Source organism: Lutra lutra, chromosome 4, assembly GCF_902655055.1.
Source record: "Lutra lutra chromosome 4, mLutLut1.2, whole genome shotgun sequence".
In the NCBI taxonomy this organism is placed as follows: Eukaryota; Metazoa; Chordata; class Mammalia; order Carnivora; family Mustelidae; genus Lutra; species Lutra lutra.
The window spans coordinates 89,355,331-89,374,964 of record NC_062281.1 but is presented as its reverse complement, the minus strand read 5'-3'; the positions used below and the strand labels follow the sequence as shown (position 1 = coordinate 89,374,964).

The following is a 19,634-nucleotide window of genomic DNA, read 5'->3' as shown; positions in this document are numbered from 1 at the left end:
AGAGAACAAAAATCAGAGAATAAAATAGTATTTTTAGATTAAATTAAATAAAAAATGAAGTGAAATAAATAAATGAAATAAAAAAGAACAATAGAATTAAAAAAGAAAATTTGGCGGGGGCCAGATGGTGGAGAAGTAGGAGGTGCTGTTTTAACCGGTCCCCTGAAGTGAGCTGATTATCTACCAAAGCACTCTGATCACCCATGAAATCAGCCTGAGATTAGAATTATACACTTCTGGATCTCTACTGGGGCAAAAGACTCCAGTGGACAAATAAAGCAGAGTGGAACATCGGACTGATATCAAAAGATAAACAAAAGGGGTAGGGAGCCACCAGAAGCGACCCATTGGAAAGTAATGCCTCAATATGAGAGTGCCCTGTGATTGGGGACCAGCATTAACTTGGAGTCTGGTTAAAAGCACTCAAAAAGAGCAAAAGATCTTAAGGGGAAGTTGGTGGAATTGGGCGGTTAGGGACACAGGCTTAAGCCCACGGACCCAGGATAGCCACAGCTGGCACTGTGCCAGAGAGAGTGCAGCGAAGAAGCTGGGTCTTGGTCCCTGAGTCGCTGGGGCACTCATGAGAGGTGGTGGTATGTGAGAGAGTCTGGTGTGGACACCAGCAGGCACTCTCTAGAACCACAGCCTGTTGCACTGTGCATTTGCACCGTGTGACCGGGGTCTGAGTCGCCCTCCATGCCCTCCCCTGAGAGAGGTCTGTGAGTGTGCTAGCTGGTGCTCTCTAGGACTGGCGAGAGTCAGAACACTCCCAACCCTTGCCAGCCAGGGTGAAAATCTCAGCCCTCCAGGGGTCTGGACCTGCCCAGACAGCTGTGGCAGAGGCAGCCAAGGAAGCTGGCTCTTTGGACTAGTACCTCTCGTGGTTTTGGTAGCAGCAGGGCACAAGCGGGAGCTCCTGCTACCCCTGAGACGGTGGCTGGGGTCATGCTCTGGGAGGTGACAGAGGGGGAGTTTATGTGCTCTGGAGCACCCTGAAGGGAACAGGCTGAGGCTTCTCTCTGAGACAGAGGTCTGGGTGCAGTTTGCTTTCCTCTAAACCTCTGAAGAACCGAAGAACCACCAAAAGCTGCAAGGGGAGAAAAAGAAAAGAAAAGGAAAAAAAAATCCTCTAGAGAACAAAAAAGAAAAGAAAGAAAGAAAGAAACAAAGAAAAAAGCCTCCAAGGAACAAAAGCCTGAAAAACCCGTTTCCTCAGAGCCCAGCCCTTTGATGGGGGCAAGACTGCCTGAAAATCCACGGGGCAGGCCCCTCCTCCAGAAAGCCAGACAAAACAAAATAAAACAAAACAAAACAAGAGGACAACCACCACAGGGTCCACATAAAACTGTAAAACCACAATATCAGGGGAAAAGAAGATATTAAGCTCCCGGTATTGCCCTAAAGTCTGTATACTTCATAGATACAACTTTTATTTTTAATTTGTTCCCACTATTCTTGTTCTTTTTGATATTTTTATATGTTTTTAACCTATTTACCATCATAATGAGAGGTTCAGTACAACAAATTCCATAATAACCTTTTAACTTTAACTTTTTTGATACATATACCTGTGTTTTTCATTTGCTTTTCTATTTTTTTAAATATTCACCTGGAGATAAACTTCAAGGTAATCTTCTTTTCCCAGTCAATACTAACCCTATATATAAACCAGTTTTAATCCCCCTTTATCTCGGGAAAGTTGAGTCCTTTAACAAAGATATCTAGACACACCCAGGAAGAATCAAAATAATCTTCCTTGCCCACACTGAGAATTTACAACCACCCTCCCATCTTTTTCTTCTGTCAGTGTTTCTGTGTATTTGTTTTTGTTCTGATAGTATATAAATCTTATACTTATGGTTCATTTTGTCTGGGTTCATCTTCTTTTTTTTTCTTGTCATTTACTTTTGTCGGTCTTTTTGTTTTTCTGTTTTTGTTTGTATACTTTATAAATCTTACCTTTGGGGCCCATTCGGGCTGGGTCTTCTCTTTTCTTTTATTCCTGTCTCTCTCTCTCTCTTTTTTTCTTTTTTCTTTCTTTTTGATGGGGACTCCCAATTGCTCAGAAGCGTTCCAGGGTGCACCTTGCCTGGACCATGATTGATACATTCAGCTACACATCCCCTCAGCCATCTCTCACCAAAATGACTAGGAGGAGGAATGCCCAACAGAGGAAAAATTCAGAGACTGTGCCCTCTCCATCAGAGCTATTGGATGTGGGCATAAACAGTAGGTCTGAAAGGGAATTCAGGCTAACAATTATCCAGACAATGGCTAGGATGGAGAAAGCCATTAATGACAAAATAGAATTGATGAGGGCAGAAGTGAAAGCCACCAGGGAAGATGTTAACAATGCTACCAATGAGTTCCAATCTAATCTAATTCTCTAACAGCTAGGGTAAATGAGGCAGAAGATAGAATTAGTAATCTAGAGGACAAACTGATAGAGAAAAAGGATCAGGAGGAGGCCTGGAACAAATAGCTTAGAAGCCATGAAAACAGAATTAGGGAAATAAATGATGCCATGAAACGTTCCAACATCTGAATTATTGGAATCCCTGAGGGGGCGGAGAAAGAAGACTAGAGGATATAGTTGAACAAATTCTCCATGAAAATTTTGGGAAATGGGAATGGAACCAGCATTCGTGTCCTAGAGGCAGAAAGGTCTCCCCCCCAGATCATAAATCTAGAAAGACCTCGAGACACCTGATTGTGAAAATGATGAATCATAATTTTGGACAGGAGCTTTTGAAAGCAGCTAGGGGGAAGAGATTCCTTATGTACAGAGGAAGGCCCATCAGAATAACATCAGACCTGTCCACAGAAACCTGGCAAGCCAGAAAGGGCTGGCAAGATGTATTTAGGGCACTAAATGAAAAGAACATGCAGCCAAGAATACTTAATCCAGCAAGACTGACATTCAAAATGGATGGAGAGATAAAGACCTTCCAGGACCAGCAAGGTTTAAAAGAGTATGTGACCGCCAAGACAGCACTATAAGAAATATTAAGGGGGGTTCTATAAAAGAGGAAAAAACCCAAGAATATCATTGAACAGAAATTTACAGAGACAATCTATAGAAACAAGGACTTCACAGGTAACATGTCAATAAAAATGTATCTCTCAAAAATGATTCTCAATGTGAATGGCCCAAATGCACCCATGAAATGGCACAGAGTTGCAGATTGGATAAAACAACAGGACCCATCCATATGTTGTCTACAAGAGACCCATTTTGAACCTAAGGATACATCCAGACTGAAAGTGAAGGGATGGAGAAGCATCTTTCATGCCAATGGGCCTCAAAAGAAGGCTGGGGTAGTGACTTTCATATCAGATAAATTAGATTTTAAACTAAAGGCTGTAGTCAGAGATACAGAAGGACACTACATCATTCTTAAAGGGACTACCCACCAAGAAGGCCTAACACTTGTAAATATTTATGCCTCCAATATGGGAGCAGCCAACTACATAAGACAACGGTTAATCAAGATAAAGAGTCATATTGATATGAATACGTTAATAGTAGGGGATCTTAACACGCCACTCTCAGTAATAGAAGCAGAAAATCAATAAAGAAACAAGAGCATTGAATGACACATTGGACCAGATAGACCTCATAGATATATACAGAATATTCCACCTAAAACAACAGAATACTCATTCTTCTCAAGTGCACATGGAACTTTCTCCAGAATAGACCACATACTGGGTCACAAATCAGGACTCAACTGATACCAAAATATTGAGATTATTCCCTGCATATTCTCAGATCACGGTGCTTTGAAACCACAAGAAAAAGTTCGGAAGGAATTAAAACACCTGGAAGCTAAAGACTACCTTGTTTAAGAATGCATGGATCAACCAGGAAATCAAAGAAGAACTTAAACAATTCATGGAAACCAATGAGAATGAAGACACTTAGGTCCAAAACCTGTGGGATACAGCAAAGGTGGTTCTAAGGGGAAATACATAGCCATCCAAGCCTCCCTCAAAAAAATTGAAAAATCCAAAATACACCAGCTGTCTTTACATCTTAAAGAACTGGAGAATCACCAAAAAATTAAGTCAATCGCACACACAAGAAGGGAAATAATCAAGATGAGAGCAGAGATCAATGAGATAGAAACTAGAGATACAGTAGAACGCATCAACGAAACTAGAAGCTGGTTCTTTTAAAGAATCAATAAGATCGATAAACCATTGGCCAAACTAATCCAAAAGAAAAGACAGTAGACCCAAATTAATAAAATTATGAATGAAAAGGGAGAGATCACAACTAACACCAAGGAAATAGAAACAATCATCAGAAATTATTATCAACTGTTACATGCTAATAAGTTAAGCAACCTAGATGAAATGGATGCATTCCTGGAAAATTATAACCTTCCAAAACTGAATCGGGAAGAAATTGACAACCTGAATAGACTGATATCTAGTAATGAGATTGAAGCAGTGATCAAAAGCCGCCCAAAAAACAAGAGCTCAGGACCTGACAGATTCCCAAGGGAATCCTACCAAACTTTCAAAGAAAAAATAATACCTATTCTCCTGAAGCTGTTTCAAAAAATTGAAGCAGAAGGAAAGCTTCCAAACTCTTTATGAAGCCAGCATTACTCTGATCCCCAAACCAGGCAAGGACCCCACAAAAAAGTAGAATTTCAGACTAATATCCCTGATGAATATGGATGCCAAGATTCTCAACAAAATCCTAGCTAATAGGGTCCAACAGTACATTAAAAAGATTATCGGCCAAGACCAGGTGGGATTTATCCCTGGGTTGCAAGGGTGGTTCAACATTTGCAAATCAATCAATGTGATAGAACAAATAATAATAGAAGAGAGAAGAACCACATGGTCCTCTCAATTGATACAGAAAAATCATTTGACAAGATACAGCATCTGTTCCTGATTAAAACGATTCAAAGTGTAGGGATAGAGGGAACATTCCTCAACTTCATAAAATCTATCTATGAAAAACCCACAGCGAATATCATCCTCAATGGGGAAAAGCTGACAGCCTTCCCCTTGAGATAAGGAACACGACAAGGATGCCATCTCTTGCCACTGTTGTTCAACATAGTAATAGAAGTCTTGGCAATAGCAATCAGACAACAAAGAGAAATAAAGGTATTCAAATTGGCAATGAAGAAGTCAAACTCTCTCTTCGCAGATGACATGATACTTTTTATGGACAACCCGAAAGACTCCACCCCCAAACTACTAGAACTCACACAGCAATTCAGTAATGTGGCAGGATACAAAATCAATGGACAGAAATCAGTTGCTTTCTTATACACTAACAATGAAAATATAGAAAGGGAAAGTAGAAAATCGATTCCATTTACTATAGCACCAAGAACCATAAGATACCTGGGAATAAACCTAACCAAAGAGGTAAAGGATCTATACTTGAGGAACTACAGAACACTCATGAAAGAAATTGAAGAAGACACAAAAAGATGGAACAGCTTTCCATGCTCACGGATCAGAAGAATCAACATTGTTAAAATGCCTATACTGCCCAGAGCAATCTATACTTTCAATGCCATCCTGGTCAGAATTCCACTGGCATTTTTCAAAGTGCCAGAACAAATAACCCTAAAATTTGTATGGAACCAGAAAAGACCCCAAATTGCTAAGGAAATATTAAGAAAGAAAAACAAACCTGGGGGCATCACGTTGCCTGATTTCAAGCTTTACTACAAAGCTGTGATCACCAAGACAGCATGGTACTGGCAAAAAACCAGACACATAGACCAGTCAACAGAGTAGAGAGCCCAGATATGGACCTGCAACTCTGGTCAACTAATCTTTGACAAAGTAGGAAAAATATCCAGTGGAAAAAAGAAAGTCTCTTCAATAAATGGTGCTGGGGAAGTTGGACAGCTATGTGTAGAAGAATTAAACTCAACCATTCTCTTACACCATACACAAAGATAACTCAAAATGGATATAAGACCTCACTGTGAGGCAGGAATCCTTCAAAATCCTAGAGGAGAACATAGGCAGTAACCACTTCGACATCAGCCACAGCAACATCTCTCAAGACACGTCTCCAAAGGCAAAGGAAACAAAAGCAAAAATGAACTTTTGGGACTTCACCAAGATCAAAAGCTTTTGCACAGCAAAGGAAATAATCAACAAAACAAAGAGGCAACCCATGGATGGCACTACAGACAAAGGGCTGATACCCAAGATCTATAAAGAACTCCTTAAACTCAACACTCAAAAAACAGATAATCATGTCAAAAAATGGGCAGAAGACATGAACAGACAGTTCTCCAAAGAAGACATAGAAATGGCTAACAGACACATGAAAAAATACTCATCATCACTAGCCATCAGGGAGATTCAAACCAAAACCACCTTGACATACCATCGCACACCATTGAGAATGGCCAAAATTAACAAGATAGTAAACATCATGTGTTGGAGAGGATGTGGAGAAAGGGGAACTCTCTTATACTGTTGGTGGGAATGCAAGTTGGTGCAGCCACTTCAGAAAATAGTGTGGAAATTCCTTAAGAAATTAAAAATAGAGCTTCCCTGTGACCCTGAAAATACACTACTGAGTATTTACCCCAAAGATACAGATGTCGTGAAAAGAAGGCCAATGTTCATAGCAGCAATGGTCACAGTCCTCAAACTGTGGAAAGAACCAAGATGCCCTTCAATGGACAAATGGATAAGGAAGATGTGGTCCATATATACTATGGAGTTTTATGCCTCCCTCAGAAAGGATGAATACGCAACTTTTGTATCAACATGGATGGGACTGGAAGAGATTATGCTGAGTGAAATAAGTCAAGCAGAGAGAGTCAATCATCATGGGTTTTGCTTATTTGTGGAGCATGAGAAATAACATGGAGGACATTAGGAGAAGGAAAGGAAAAGTGAATTGGTGAAAATCGGAAGGGAGAAGAACCATGAAACTGTGGAATCTGAGAAACACACTGAGGGTTTTGGAAGAGAGGGTGGTGGGAGGTTGGGTGATCCTGGTGGTGGGTATTAAGGAGGGCACGTATTGCATGGAGCACTGGGTGTGGTGCATAAACAATGAATCTTGGAACACTGAAAAAGTAAAATAAAATAAAATAATGTAGGTTTAGCATCTTCTCCCTTAATGAATAAACTTGGGATAATAGGAAACCACTCTGGAGAAGAATTTGGGAGATAAATGGAAGGAACTTCAGATCTGATTGGCTAGAAAGGTAGGATCTTTGAAGTTAGAAGTAGGCTCTGATAGTCACCATCAGTTAATTCTTTTTCCTGCTTCCTCTTAGCTCAGGGTAGAAGCTGGGGTGAGGCATTATTTGCGTTGCTTTTAGAGTTTCAGTTGAACAAACTGAATGTTAGAATTAATTTTTTTTTCCAGTCCTAGGAATAACCTTGGTGATAGCTATTTCAGCCTCATAGTTCATAATATGAAATGAGGCCCAGAAGGCCTGTGACTTGCACAAGGATAGACAGATAGTAAAGTGATGGTACAGGTGAGAAGGACTATCTCATTACTGTATGCATAGTGCCTTAGAATGCCTTGCACATAGCAAGGACTCAATAAATATTTGCTGAATGAATGAATGAATGAATGAATGAATGAATCCCAGACTTCTGATTCCTTGCAGCAGTCTTTCCACTGCACCATAAAAACTATGGCAGATTTAGTAGTGTCTTTGAGTAACCAGGATCTGCTTATAAAATGTCAAAGGATAAATAAGATCGTCAGGTTATAATACAGATATTTCCCAGCATAACCTCACCTTGTGTGGTGTATTAGTTTGCCAGAGCTATCATACAAAGTGTCATGGACTGGGTGGTTCAACCAACATAAATTAATTTTCTTACAGTTCTGGATGTTAGAAGTGTAAGATCAAGATGTTGGAAGGGTTGGTTTCTTCTGAGGGCCATGAGAGAAGGATCTGTTCCAGGGATCTCTATCTTTGGCTTGCAGATGGCCATTTTCTTCCTGTGTCTTTATATCATCTTCCCTCCCTCCATGTCTGTGTCCAAATTTCCTCCTCTTATAAGGACACCATTTGTATGGCATTAGGGCCCACATAATAACCTCATTTAATTTAATTACCTATTTAAATACTACATCTCCTTTAATGAAACAAGATGGGATTGGGAGGGAGACAAACCATAAGTGACTCTTAATCTCACAAAACAAACAGGGTTGCTGGGGGGAGGGGGGTAGGTAGAGGGGGGTGGGGTTATGGACATTGGGGAGGGTATGTGCTATGGTGAGTGCTGTGAAGTGTGTAAACCTGGCGATTCACAGGCCTGTACCCCTGGGGATAAAAATATATTATATGTTTATAAAAAATAAAAAATTATTAAAAAAAATACTACATCTCCAAATATGACTACATTTTAATGTGCTGAGGGTTAGGACTTCAACATATGAACCTCTAGGGGGAACATAATTCAGCCCATAAGATAGAGACCAGCTTTTCCATCACATATTATATGTATTAAACTCTCAACCCCATTCCCCAGTAGGAGCCAGTTTATGTTACTAGAGCTCCCAGTTTATAGGTAAGCAGCCAGTTGCCCAACAGCTTCAAGTTTCTGCCCATGCATGCACATTAATCAGGTGGAGCAGGAAGGTTGGCTTGCCAGCATGTTCTTTTGCCAGCAACTAAAAGAACAGCCATAGGGCATGGACTGGCTGACATTTTTTTTTCTTCTAACTACATGTTATTATAACTGTGATGAAACAATACTTTCTTCTTTGGAAATTGGCCCTTTCCTCAACTTGTAAAGTGTGTAAGAAGTCTGAAGGGCTTTGATTGTTTTTATTATGGTTGAACTGTAGCTTAGATGATGAGTGTAAATTTCAGGAGTATCCTGGGGCTGATATTTATAAGGAGGCTCTGAAATGGTGCCCACTGAGAGGATCTTGGGGGAAAGCCAATCAGGCTCTTCTGGGGTTTCTGTGAAGATTCCTAAGTAAAGTTTACACTTGCCTTAAGAGATAAATAGTTCTTCCAGTTAGAAATCATTTGAAAGAGATGAAGTTCCAAGGTAATATCAGGGGATTCCCAGGTTCTGTCTTTTGTGGGTACCTGCTATTTGTGTTAAAGTGAGCAAGAGCCCAGTGCTCCTTGCAGAAAATGTCACCTCACTCTATCAGAATGATTCTCGGGAGCTATAGGCTTTGCTTTATTGTCTCTACCATTGATCAAAATGTTAAGTGTTTGTAACTTAGAACATCTTCTCACCCATGACCCTCACAATTAGAAATGATCCTTTCCTCGATCAGGGCCTTCCTGGACTTATTCCTAGTTACTAAGGTGTAAATGCTGAATGTAGAGTTCAGCAGGTGGCACAGGGGAGTTTGGATTATTAGATAACAATTTTATACTTTGGCCTGATTAGTATCAAGCATCTTCTGACTGTGTCACCTCATGGATTATGTTGCTTAAGTCAATAGATAATCTATAATTTCTATAATATTGAGCTGAACTTTTAGGCAATTTTTTACTTTGGCTTATCAGACATCAGAGACCAAGAAGCTGCTGTATTATCAGAGGGAAGAATTAACAAACACATTATTCAAATAATTTTGTATAAACACATTATTCAAATAACGTTGTATAATGTCATGACTAGTGAGTCACTGCTAGAATAGAAAGCTGTGGGGTCAAGAATAAAAACACTTGGAAAGAGAATTGCAGCTTGGAGATGCAAATAATATAGGATTCAACCTTACAGGGAAAAATGGTTGGGGAAAATAGTTTTTTTTTTTCCTTTTTCATATTTAGACATAGACAATAGTAGCCAAATACCCTTATGTGGGATATTACATCAGTTACAGACCATTAGATCTTGAATTATGATTTGATGCATTAATCAAAACAGACAAAAATAATTATTTGCCAAACATTTATTATTTTTTACATAGTCCAATCATTCCAATAAGAACATCTCCAAGGTAGTATCAATAAGCCTCAAAGGATTGTGGGCTGATGGGTCTTATCTAAGGGTCTCTAGGAACTTGCCCTTCTGTTCACAAATTTTCCCTTTCTCTCCCCCAAAATGCTGTGATTGCTTATTGGCTCTAGAGCTAAATAGATGTTTACAGGATCCTGAGCAGTTTCCTTCTCAGTTAAAATGAACAAAGGTAGTAAAATTCTCAAACTCATCAAAGACTGGGGGAAAAGAAACTGAGCACTATAGACTACAGTAGAGAGTTTTAAAATTTGAACTGTGGAGTTGTTTGAGAAACAGCTTGCTTTTGCTCCATGATATTTTAAGTGTTTATGAAGTGTGAAAAAAAAAATCTAATTCAAATTCTAAGTCTTGAAGCTAAACCTTCTTCATAACAGATATTTCTTCCAGTTAGGGGCTGATTTCAGAGGAGTTTTTCTGTAGAAGTCACTCCCCCTGTGCGCTTCAAGGTTGTAAAAATTCAGTCCCCTTGCAGAATCTGTGCTAATTATGTCACAAAAGCCAGTCTATTTGGAGGTAAATACTAATGTGGTTTAGGCTCAAGAAGAAATACCAAATGAACATTAAAAATACTGAAACTCTCCAAACGATGGATCAACCATTAAAAAAAAAAAAAGACCCAGTTCTTTTTGAATCTTAAATCATATTCTTGCTACTTTAGAAAGCACCAAATTAACGTTCTCCAAACAGAACTCCTTAAACAAATTATTTATGTTTTTAAAAAATGCACACCATATCTGCACCAAAGGGCAAAGACACGCTGCAGTAAAGAATTATTTTCAGGAAGAATAAAAGGCAAGAGTAAAAGGTTCATGAAATAAGTGTAGTTTAAGAAGTTTAGAATAAGTAGTTTAAGTAGTTTAAGTTTAATAAGTAGTTTAAGTTTAAAATAAGTGTAGTTTTGGAAAAAAAAAAGATTTTGGAACATCAGAGAGTTCTCCCATAACCAGAAACATTTGAGTCATTTGGTATCCAGTGTTCCTCATTTTCTTTTGCTGGAAGCTTTGGTAGGTGTCCGGATATTGGCAGCATCTCCTATGAGCGGTACTGAGATCTCTGCTCTTGGATGTACTCATAGAGAGGGCTGGAGCGCACCGGGACACTGGCAAACTGACGCTTGCCAGGCCCCAGAGACTGCCGACTGCCCTTGTCTCCTTTCTCCCAGACTTGGCCTCGGCGCCTCTGCTGCTTCTCCTGCTGGCGGCGCAGCTCTTCTTCCCTTTCCTGCAGGAGCTGCTCCTCCTCGCGGAACTTTCTGTCGCGCTCCTGGCGAAGCTGTTGCTCACGTTCCCTGCGACGCAGCTCCTGTTCTTCCTCCAAGAACTTTCTGTCACGCTCCTGGCGGCTCAGCTGTTCTCTTTCCTGCAGTAGCTGTTCCTCCTCCCAAAACTTCCTGTCCCGCTCCTGGCGGCGCAGCTGTTCTTCCCTTTCCTGCAGGAGCTGCTCCTCCTCGCGGAACTTTCTGTCGCGCTCCTGGCGAAGCTGTTGCTCACGTTCCCTGCGACGCAGCTCCTGTTCTTCCTCCAAGAACTTTCTGTCACGCTCCTGGCGGCGCAGCTGTTCTTCCCTTTCCTGCAGGAGCTGTTCCTTCTCGCGGAACTTTCTGTCGCGCTCCTGGCGAAGCTGTTGCTCACATTCCCTACGACGCAGCTCCTGTTCCTCCTCGCGGAACTTTCTGTCGCGCTCCTGGCGAAGCTGTTGCTCACGTTCCCTGCGGCGCAACTGCTGTTCTTCCTCGTGGAACTTTCTGTCGCGCTCCTGGCGGCGCAGCTGTTCTTCCCTTTCCTGCAGGAGCTGCTCCTCCTCGCGGAACTTTCTGTCGCGCTCCTGGCGGAGCTGTTGCTCACGTTCCCTGCGGCACAGCTGCTGTTCTTCCTCGAGGAACTTTCTGTCGCGCTCCTGGCGGCGCAGCTGTTCTTCCCTTTCCTGCAGGAGCTGCTCCTCCTCGCGGAACTTTCTGTCGCGCTCCTGGCGGAGCTGTTGCTCACGTTCCCTGCGGCGCAGCTGCTGTTCTTCTTCGCGGAACTTTCTGTCGCGCTCCTGGCGGCGCAGCTGTTCCTCCCTTTCTTGCAGGAGCTGTTCCTCTTCGCGGAACTTCCTGTCGCGCTCTTGGCGGCGCAGCTGTTCCTCCCTTTCCTGCAGGAGCTGCTCCTCCTCGCGGAACTTTCTGTCGCGCTCCTGGCGGCGCAGCTGTTCTTCCCTTTCCTGCAGGAGCTGCTCCTCCTCGCGGAACTTTCTGTCGCGCTCCTGGCGGCGCAGCTGTTCTTCCCTTTCCTGCAGGAGCTGCTCCTCCTCGCGGAACTTTCTGTCGCGCTCCTGACGGCGCAGCTGTTCTTCCCTTTCCTGCAGGAGCTGCTCCTCCTCGCGGAACTTTCTGTCGCGCTCCTGGCGGCGCAGCTGTTCTTCCCTTTCCTGCAGGAGCTGCTCCTCCTCACGGAACTTTCTGTCGCGCTCCTGGCGGCGCAGCTGTTCTTTCCTTTCCTGCAGGAGCTGCTCCTCCTGGCGGAACTTCTTGTAGCCCTCCTGGATCTTTTCTTCATTCTCTCTGCGTTTGGAGTAAACCCTATGATTACGAACTTCATTTTCTTTTTGTGGTTGCCACTGCCATTTCAGATCACCGCGCTGATCGTCATCCTGGAATTGCCGCTTCCCATCTAGGCGCTGCAGCTCTTCATCCTCCAGGTATTGCCTGTCGCGCTGTTCGCGCCTCCTCTCCCTCTGCAGCTGCTCTTCGTCCTGCTGCAGCTGCTCTTCCTCCCGATATTGTCTCTCCCGCTCCTGGCGGCGCCTCTTCTCGCGTTCCTCCCTCTGCAGCTGCTCTTCCTCCTGCTGCAGCTGCTCTTCCTCCCGATATTGTCTCTCCCGCTCCTGGCGAAGCTTCTTCTCGCGTTCCTCTCTCTGCAGCTGCTCTCCTTCCCTCAGCTGCTCTCGTTCAGCTGGCTTGGCGTACACTATGTGGCGGCGTCTCTGGCTTTCCTCATCTGGTTGCCACCTCCATTTTTGGTCGTGGCGCTGCTCTTCCTGGTGTAGCTTCCTCTCCTGGTCCTCTTGGAAGCTCTCCTCCAACTGGAGCTGCTTCTCCTTACGGACCTGCTGCTCCTGCTCCCTCTCGAGTCGCTGGCGGCGCTGCTCCTCCTCTTCACAGAACAGTTCCCGCGCCTGCCGCTCCCCGGCTCTTAACTGCTTCTCCCGCAGCTCTTGCGACGCGGGCCTGGCCGACAGCCTCTGGCGGCGCCTCTCGCTCTCTTCCTCAGCCTGCCACTGCCATCTGAAGTCGCGGCGCGGCTCTTCCTCCTCCCTCTGAAGGCGTGCCTGCTCCTCCCGTTGCAGCAGCGGTTCGCGCTCCTCCGGGAGGGGCCGGAACCCGTGCTGCCACTGGCCTTCCTCCTCCTGCTCCCGGAGTTGCCGCTCGCGCTCCTGGAGCCGCCTCTTCTCCTCCTGCTCCGGGCAGTGCTTCTGCTCCTGCCCGCGGGGCCTGGAGTAGACTTTGCTTTGACGAGCTTCTGCCTCACTTTCGAGCTGCCACTGCCACCTTGGGATGCGGCTCTTGCCCCGCTCTTGGGCTTCTTCCTCTTCCACCGCCTCCTCAACCAGCTGCTGCTTGCGCCTGAGCTGCTCTTTCCGCCTCTCCTGTTCCAAGCGGGGCTCTTCGCGTCTCAGCTGCTCACGTCTTTCCTCCTGCTCGCGCCTCAGTTGTTGCTCGAGTCTCTCTTCCTGTTCGCGTCTCAGTTCCTGCTCCAGGCGCGGCTCCTCGCGTCTCAGCTGCTGCTCGCGCCTGAGCTGCTGCTCCAAGCGCTGCTCCTCGCGCCTGAGCTGCTCTTTCCGCCTCTCCTGTTCCAAGCGGGGCTCCTCGCGTCTCAGCTGCTCACGTCTTTCCTCCTGCTCGCGCCTCAGCTGTTGCTCGAGTCTCTCTTCCTGTTCGCGTCTCAGTTCCTGCTCCAGGCGCGGCTCCTCGCGTCTCAGCTGCTGCTCGCGCCTGAGCTGCTGCTCCAAGCGCTGCTCCTCGCGCCTGAGCTGCTGCTCCAAGCGCTGCTCCTCGCGCCTGAGCTGCTCTTTCCGCCTCTCCTGTTCCAAGCGGGGCTCCTCGCGTCTCAGCTGCTCACGTCTTTCCTCCTGCTCGCGCCTCAGCTGCTGCTCACGTCTTTCCTCCTGCTCGCGCCTCAGCTGTTGCTCGAGTCTCTCTTCCTGCTCGCGTCTCTCCTCCTGCTCCAAGCGCGGCTCCTCGCGCCTCAGCTCCTGCTTGCGCCTGAGCTGCTGCTCCAAGCACTGCTCCTCGCGCCTCAGCTGCTCGCGTCTCTCCTCCTGCTCCTGCCTCATCTGCTGCTCGCGCATCAGCTCTTGCTCCAAGCGCGGCTCCTCGCGTCTGAGTTCTTGCTCGCGTCTCTCCTCTTGCTCGCGCCTCAGCTCTTGCTCCAAGCGCCGCTCCTCGCGCCTCAGTTGCTGGCGTCTCTCCTCCTGCCCCCGCCTCAGCTCCTGCTCGAGTCTTTCCTCTTGCTCACGACTTAGCTGCTGCTCGCGCCTCAGCTCCTGCTCCAAGCGGGGCTCCTCGCGCCTCTGTTCTTGCTCGTGTCTCTCCTGCTCGCGCCTCAGCTGCTGCTCACGCCTCAGCTCCTGCTCCAAGCGGGGCTCCCCGCGCCTCTGTTCTTGCTCGCGTCTCTCCTGCTCGCGCCTCAGCTCCTGCTCCAAGCGCTGCTCCTCGCGCCTCAGCTGATGGCGTCTCTCCTCCTGCTCCCACCTCAGCTCCTGTTTGAGCCTTTCCTCCTGCTCCCGCCTCAGCTCCTGCTCCAAACGGGGCTCCTCGCGCCTCAGTTCTTGCTCTCGTCTTTCCTCCTGCTCGCGCCTCAGCTCCTGCTCCAAGCGCTGCTCCTCGCGCCTCAGCTGATGGCGTCTCTCCTCCTGCTCCCGCCTCAGCTCCTGTTTGAGCCTTTCCTCCTGCTCCCGCCTCAGCTCCTGCTCCAAACCGGGCTCCTCGCGCCTCAGTTCTTGCTCTCGTCTTTCCTCCTGCTGGCGCCTCAGTTCTTGCTCACGTCTTTCTTCCTGCTCGAGCCGCAGTTCCTGCTCCAAGCGCTGCTCCTCGCGCCTCAGTTCTTGCTCGCATCTCTCCTGCTCGCGCCTCAGCTGCTGGCGTCTCTCCTCCTGCTCCCGCCTCAGCTCCTGTTTGCACCTTTCTTCCTGCTCGCGCCTCAGCTCCTGCTCCAAGCGGGGCTCCTCGCGCCTCAGTTCTTGCTCTCGTCTTTCCTCCTGCTGGCGCCTCAGTTCTTGCTCTCGTCTTTCCTCCTGCTGGCGCCTCAGTTCTTGCTCACGTCTTTCTTCCTGCTCGAGCCGCAGTTCCTGCTCCAAGCGCTGCTCCTCGCGCCTCAGTTCTTGCTCGCATCTCTCCTGCTCGCGCCTCAGCTGCTGGCGTCTCTCCTCCTGCTCCCGCCTCAGCTCCTGTTTGCACCTTTCTTCCTGCTCGCGCCTCAGCTCCTGCTCCAAGCGGGGCTCCTCGCGCCTCAGTTCTTGCTCTCGTCTTTCCTCCTGCAGGCGCCTCAGTTCTTGCTCACGTCTTTCCTCCTGCTGGCGCCTTAGTTCTTGCTCACGTCTTTCCTCCTGCTCGAGCCGCAGTTCCTGCTCCAAGCGCTGCTCCTCGCGCCTCAGTTCTTGCTCTCGTCTTTCCTCCTGCTCGAGTCCCAGTTCCTGCTCCAAGCGCTGCTCCTGGCGCCTCAGTTCTTGCTCGCGTCTCTCTTGCACGCGCCTCAGCTCCGGCGGCAAGCGCGTCTCCTTGCGTCTCTGCTGTTCCAACTGCTCCTCTTCCTGGAGCGCCCGCTCCCGTTGCTCTTGGCGCTCTAGCCTTTGCAGCTGCTCTTCCTTCTGGAGTTCTCGCAGATCCCGCCTCTCTTGGCTTTGCTCTTGGTTAGAAAATTTCTCTAGCTCCCGACCCTTGCGCCCCTGCAGATGCTCTTCCTCCTCAAGGTGCTCTTCCCGTTCTCGCCTCTGCAGCCGCTGCTTCTCTTCCTCAGCGAGTTCCCTCTCCAGTTCTTGCCTTTTCTGCCTGCGTTCTTCTAATTGTCTGTCCTGGGGCTCAAATCTCCTTTGGTCCTCTTGCCTGGGTTCTTGTAATGGGTTCTCCCTTCCCTCACACTTGGCCCTCTTCTCATCCAGCCCGGAGGCCTGGCTGAGAGCGTAATAACAAGCTTGAGCTACCTTGAAAACGAACAGGAGGAATTCATTGAAATCGATGAGCCCGTTACAGTCTCGATCTAGAAGTTCCAGGATCAGATCTACTGTCTCAGGGTCATGTGGTCTCTATTAAAAAATGAAAACAAAAATTGTACAAGGTACTATTTACAAGTAGTAAACTTTTCCCACGATGAATGTTTTGTGATATGCTGACACTCAAAAGACATAAAGAGCAATTAGAAAAACAACCAATGTGTATTAAGTCTTGTCCCTGTGTAAAATGTGAACACTTCATTTTAAAACATCTGTTGAAAATTTTTGTAACTTGTAATTTAATTCTGGTCAAAAGAATCCATCTTCTCTTGAGCTGGGTAAGAATGAATTAATCCTCAAGAGAAATACAATGGAAATTTTTGAAGTTTTACAGCAGCCATTTCTGTCTGAAATAGCCAGTACTCCTGATCAATTTTTATCCCATGTTTGAAAACAGAACAAGGCATGCACGTTAGCACCATTTTTACTAGGGAATAGCTGATTTTAATTATTTAAATTTGGAAATAAATGTCAGTTCCTTCCAAGTTTAGTTTGATCTGACATCTTTGGTGGTTACTTCCCATGAACAATTCATTCATTGCCATCAAGTACATGAAATAGTTGCTAACAGCTTCCTTAGTTCTCAGACTACAATGCCAGCTGAATACTCAGAAATGAATGGGGGTGGGGGCACCTAAGCTGCTCAGTTAAGCACCAGACTGGACACTTGGTTTCTGCTCTGGTCATGATCTCAGGGTTGTGGGATTGAGCCAGCAATGGACTTTGCACTCAGCATAAGTCTACTTGTCCCTCTTCCTCTACCCCCGCCCCCCGCGTCCCTGCACTTGAGTACATATGGTCTTTCTCTCTCATAAATAAAATCTTAAAAAAAGATAAGTGAATAGGGAATGTAGTGTAGAGCTGTGATGGTACAAAATGGATATGTTGCCATTCTTTGCTATGATCTCTCCTAAGAAGAAATTTTATAACCCTAAATCAGTAGATTTTCTCTTTGTATTATTTCTTACCCGAAGGACATCTCCAAATTCCCTTTCAAGGAGGTTCTTCAGGTCTTTTTTGCTTAGTGCTGCCCCATCACAATCATGTGAGGCATACTGATTGAACATTTCAGTGATATTGAAGATGCTTCTCAGAAGTGGAGACATTTTTTTTTCTTTCCTTCGAGTTCAAGTAAATCTAGAAGAATGAAAGAGGATTCAGAATCAGAACTCTGTTTCTGATCTTGGGGAGGCCTCATCCATACTCGTTCAGTCAGATCTCTAAATGTACAACCAGTAGCTATTTTCAGTCTGGGCTTTCAAAGGTTTTTATCTTTAAATATTGTACTTAGAAAGGGGAAGACAGATTCTGAGAAATTTCAAGGCAGGGAATAATCCTCAGACTATCTTGTCATCAGCTTTTGATTGTCCACTCAATCTAGATTATCCATATCCTTTCCTTCTCTTTCTTCTTGCTCCCTAGCATATGTTGGATCAGATAGTGAAGAGAAGGGTGTAGAAATTTAAATTTGATATGTTGTTACTCATAAGTTTCTTACTTTATAATAGTTTTTTTTTTTTTTTAGATTTTATTTATTTGTCAGAGAGAGAGGGAGAGAGAGCGAGCACAGGTAGACAGAATGGCAGGCAGAGGCAGAGGGAGAAGCAGGCTCCCTGCTGAGCAAGGAGCCCGATGCGGGACTCGATCCCAGGACGCTGGGATCATGACCTGAGCCGAAGGCAGATGCTTAACCAACTGAGCCACCCAGGCGTCCCTATAATAGTTTTTTTTTAAAGATTTTATTTATTTATTTGACAGATCACAAGTAGGCAGAGAGGCAGGCAGAGAGAGAGGAGGAAGCAGGCTCCCTGCCGAGCAGAGAGCCCGATGCGGGGCTCGATCCCAGGACTCTGAGATCATGACCTGAGCTGAAGGCAGCGGCTTAACCCACTGAGCCACCCAGGCGCCCCAAGTTTCTTACTTTAAAGCTGAATAAAGAGAATAGGTGAGGGACACCTGGGTGGCTCAGTTGGTTTAGCATCTGCCTTTCACTCAGGTCATGATCCCAGGGTCCTGGGGTGGAGTACAGCATTGGGCTCCTTGCTCAGCGGGGAGCCTGCTTCTCCTTCTGCATGCTGTACCTCCTGCTTGTGCTCTCTCTCTCTCTGGCAAATAAATACATAAAATCTTTAAAAAAAAGAGAGAGAATAGGTGAAAGCCAAAGGGTAAAGGAAGATTTGAAAGTAATCTTAAAGTGGATAGAAGCCGGGCGCCTGGGTGGCTCAGTGGGTTAAGCCTCTGCCTTTGGCTCAGGTCATGATCTCAGGGTCCTGGAATCGAATCCCGCATCTGGCTCTCTGCTCCGCAGGGAGCCTGCTTCCTCCTCTCTCTCTGCCTGCCTCTCTGCCTACTTGTGATCTCTGTCTGTCAAATAAATAAATTAAAAAAATCTTAAAAAAAAAGATTCTCTCTTAAAAAAAAAAAAGTGGATAGAAGCCATGCAAATCTAACTGTGGCAGTAAAACATTTGGTGGTAACCATAAAAATAGAATGTGGATTATTTTCCAACCTTACAGTTCATACATCACATCTATGAGAATAATTTATAAGTCACAAGTTCTAAGATTAAATACCACTTCTTCCTGTCAAATATGGCATTATAATATTCAGAAATAACTATGCAGAAAACGGAGTACATGTTGTCTGCATTAACCCAGATATGTTGCAAATACACAGTTATTGGCTGGTTTCTTTAATTACTTCTCAACTCCAATACCTCAGATGTCATAACTATATGAAGATGGCCCATATTGAATAGAATGAATACATAAAAAGTACTGAGGGTTGACAATCTTTTGAGATGGCAGTTTTTAGGAAGAAGAACTCAGAGTCACACAGCACATCCTCCAACACCTGATGTGCAAACAATATAGAATTCAGAACCTTGGAAGAAGAGCTATGTTTCCATTTGAGTGATAGCTTCAGTTATAAGATGGCATGGAGTTAGTGGAAGTTTGATATCACTTTAAGATACTGATCCTTTTTGGTCTATAGACCCTCCTCTTCCCCACTGAACATCTACTACAGCTGTAAAATGAATAGTACAGAAGAACATGATCCCAATTGACTGGGACTTACCCACTTCACCAAAGGAAGTTGAGCCCTCGCTGACACTGCTGGCAAGTGTACTGGACAGTTGGGAGCTGGGCCTTTTATAGGGGATTTAATTGTGCCCTGAAGAGCAACTTAGGAAGGAGACACCCACTCTGTGGGATGGCCTGATTCATTCCTAACCAAGCCCAGCTCCACCTCTGTCTCCACGAAGGACTTGTTTATCTCACTATTTGCTCACGTAGTTATTTGGCACGAGGTTCACAGACCTTACTTTCTGACAGTTAAGGTACTAGTCCTACCTAACAGGAATGGATAGATTATTTGACAGAATCTATAATTTTCTTAAGGTGCTAAAATTAAGTAAAACACTG

At 45.5% G+C, this 19,634-nt stretch overlaps 1 protein-coding gene across 22 annotated transcripts; it reads right to left on the bottom strand.

Moving 5' to 3' along the window:
• Positions 1–9,877: 9,877 nt before the first annotated feature.
• On the bottom strand, positions 9,878–19,326 carry TCHH (trichohyalin). Of its 22 annotated transcripts, none has more exons than XM_047726108.1 (7): positions 19,288–19,326; positions 17,178–17,346; positions 14,933–16,242; positions 14,762–14,797; positions 14,000–14,116; positions 11,617–13,966; positions 10,862–11,544 (listed from the first exon to the last, which is right to left on the bottom strand). In XM_047726108.1, exons 2-7 carry the CDS (start codon positions 17,313–17,315, stop codon positions 10,993–10,995), a joined length of 4,503 nt encoding a protein of 1,500 aa, XP_047582064.1. In that variant the 5' UTR covers positions 17,316–17,346; positions 19,288–19,326; the 3' UTR covers positions 10,862–10,992. The 22 variants fall into 22 exon arrangements, with proteins under 22 accessions (XP_047582062.1, XP_047582064.1, XP_047582059.1 ...); XM_047726103.1 differs by having other exon boundaries at positions 14,000–14,797; positions 14,933–14,968; positions 15,173–16,242; XM_047726106.1 differs by adding an exon at positions 9,878–10,790 and having other exon boundaries at positions 10,856–11,196; positions 12,107–13,966; positions 14,000–16,242.
• Between the last annotated feature and the right edge of the window lie 308 nt (positions 19,327–19,634).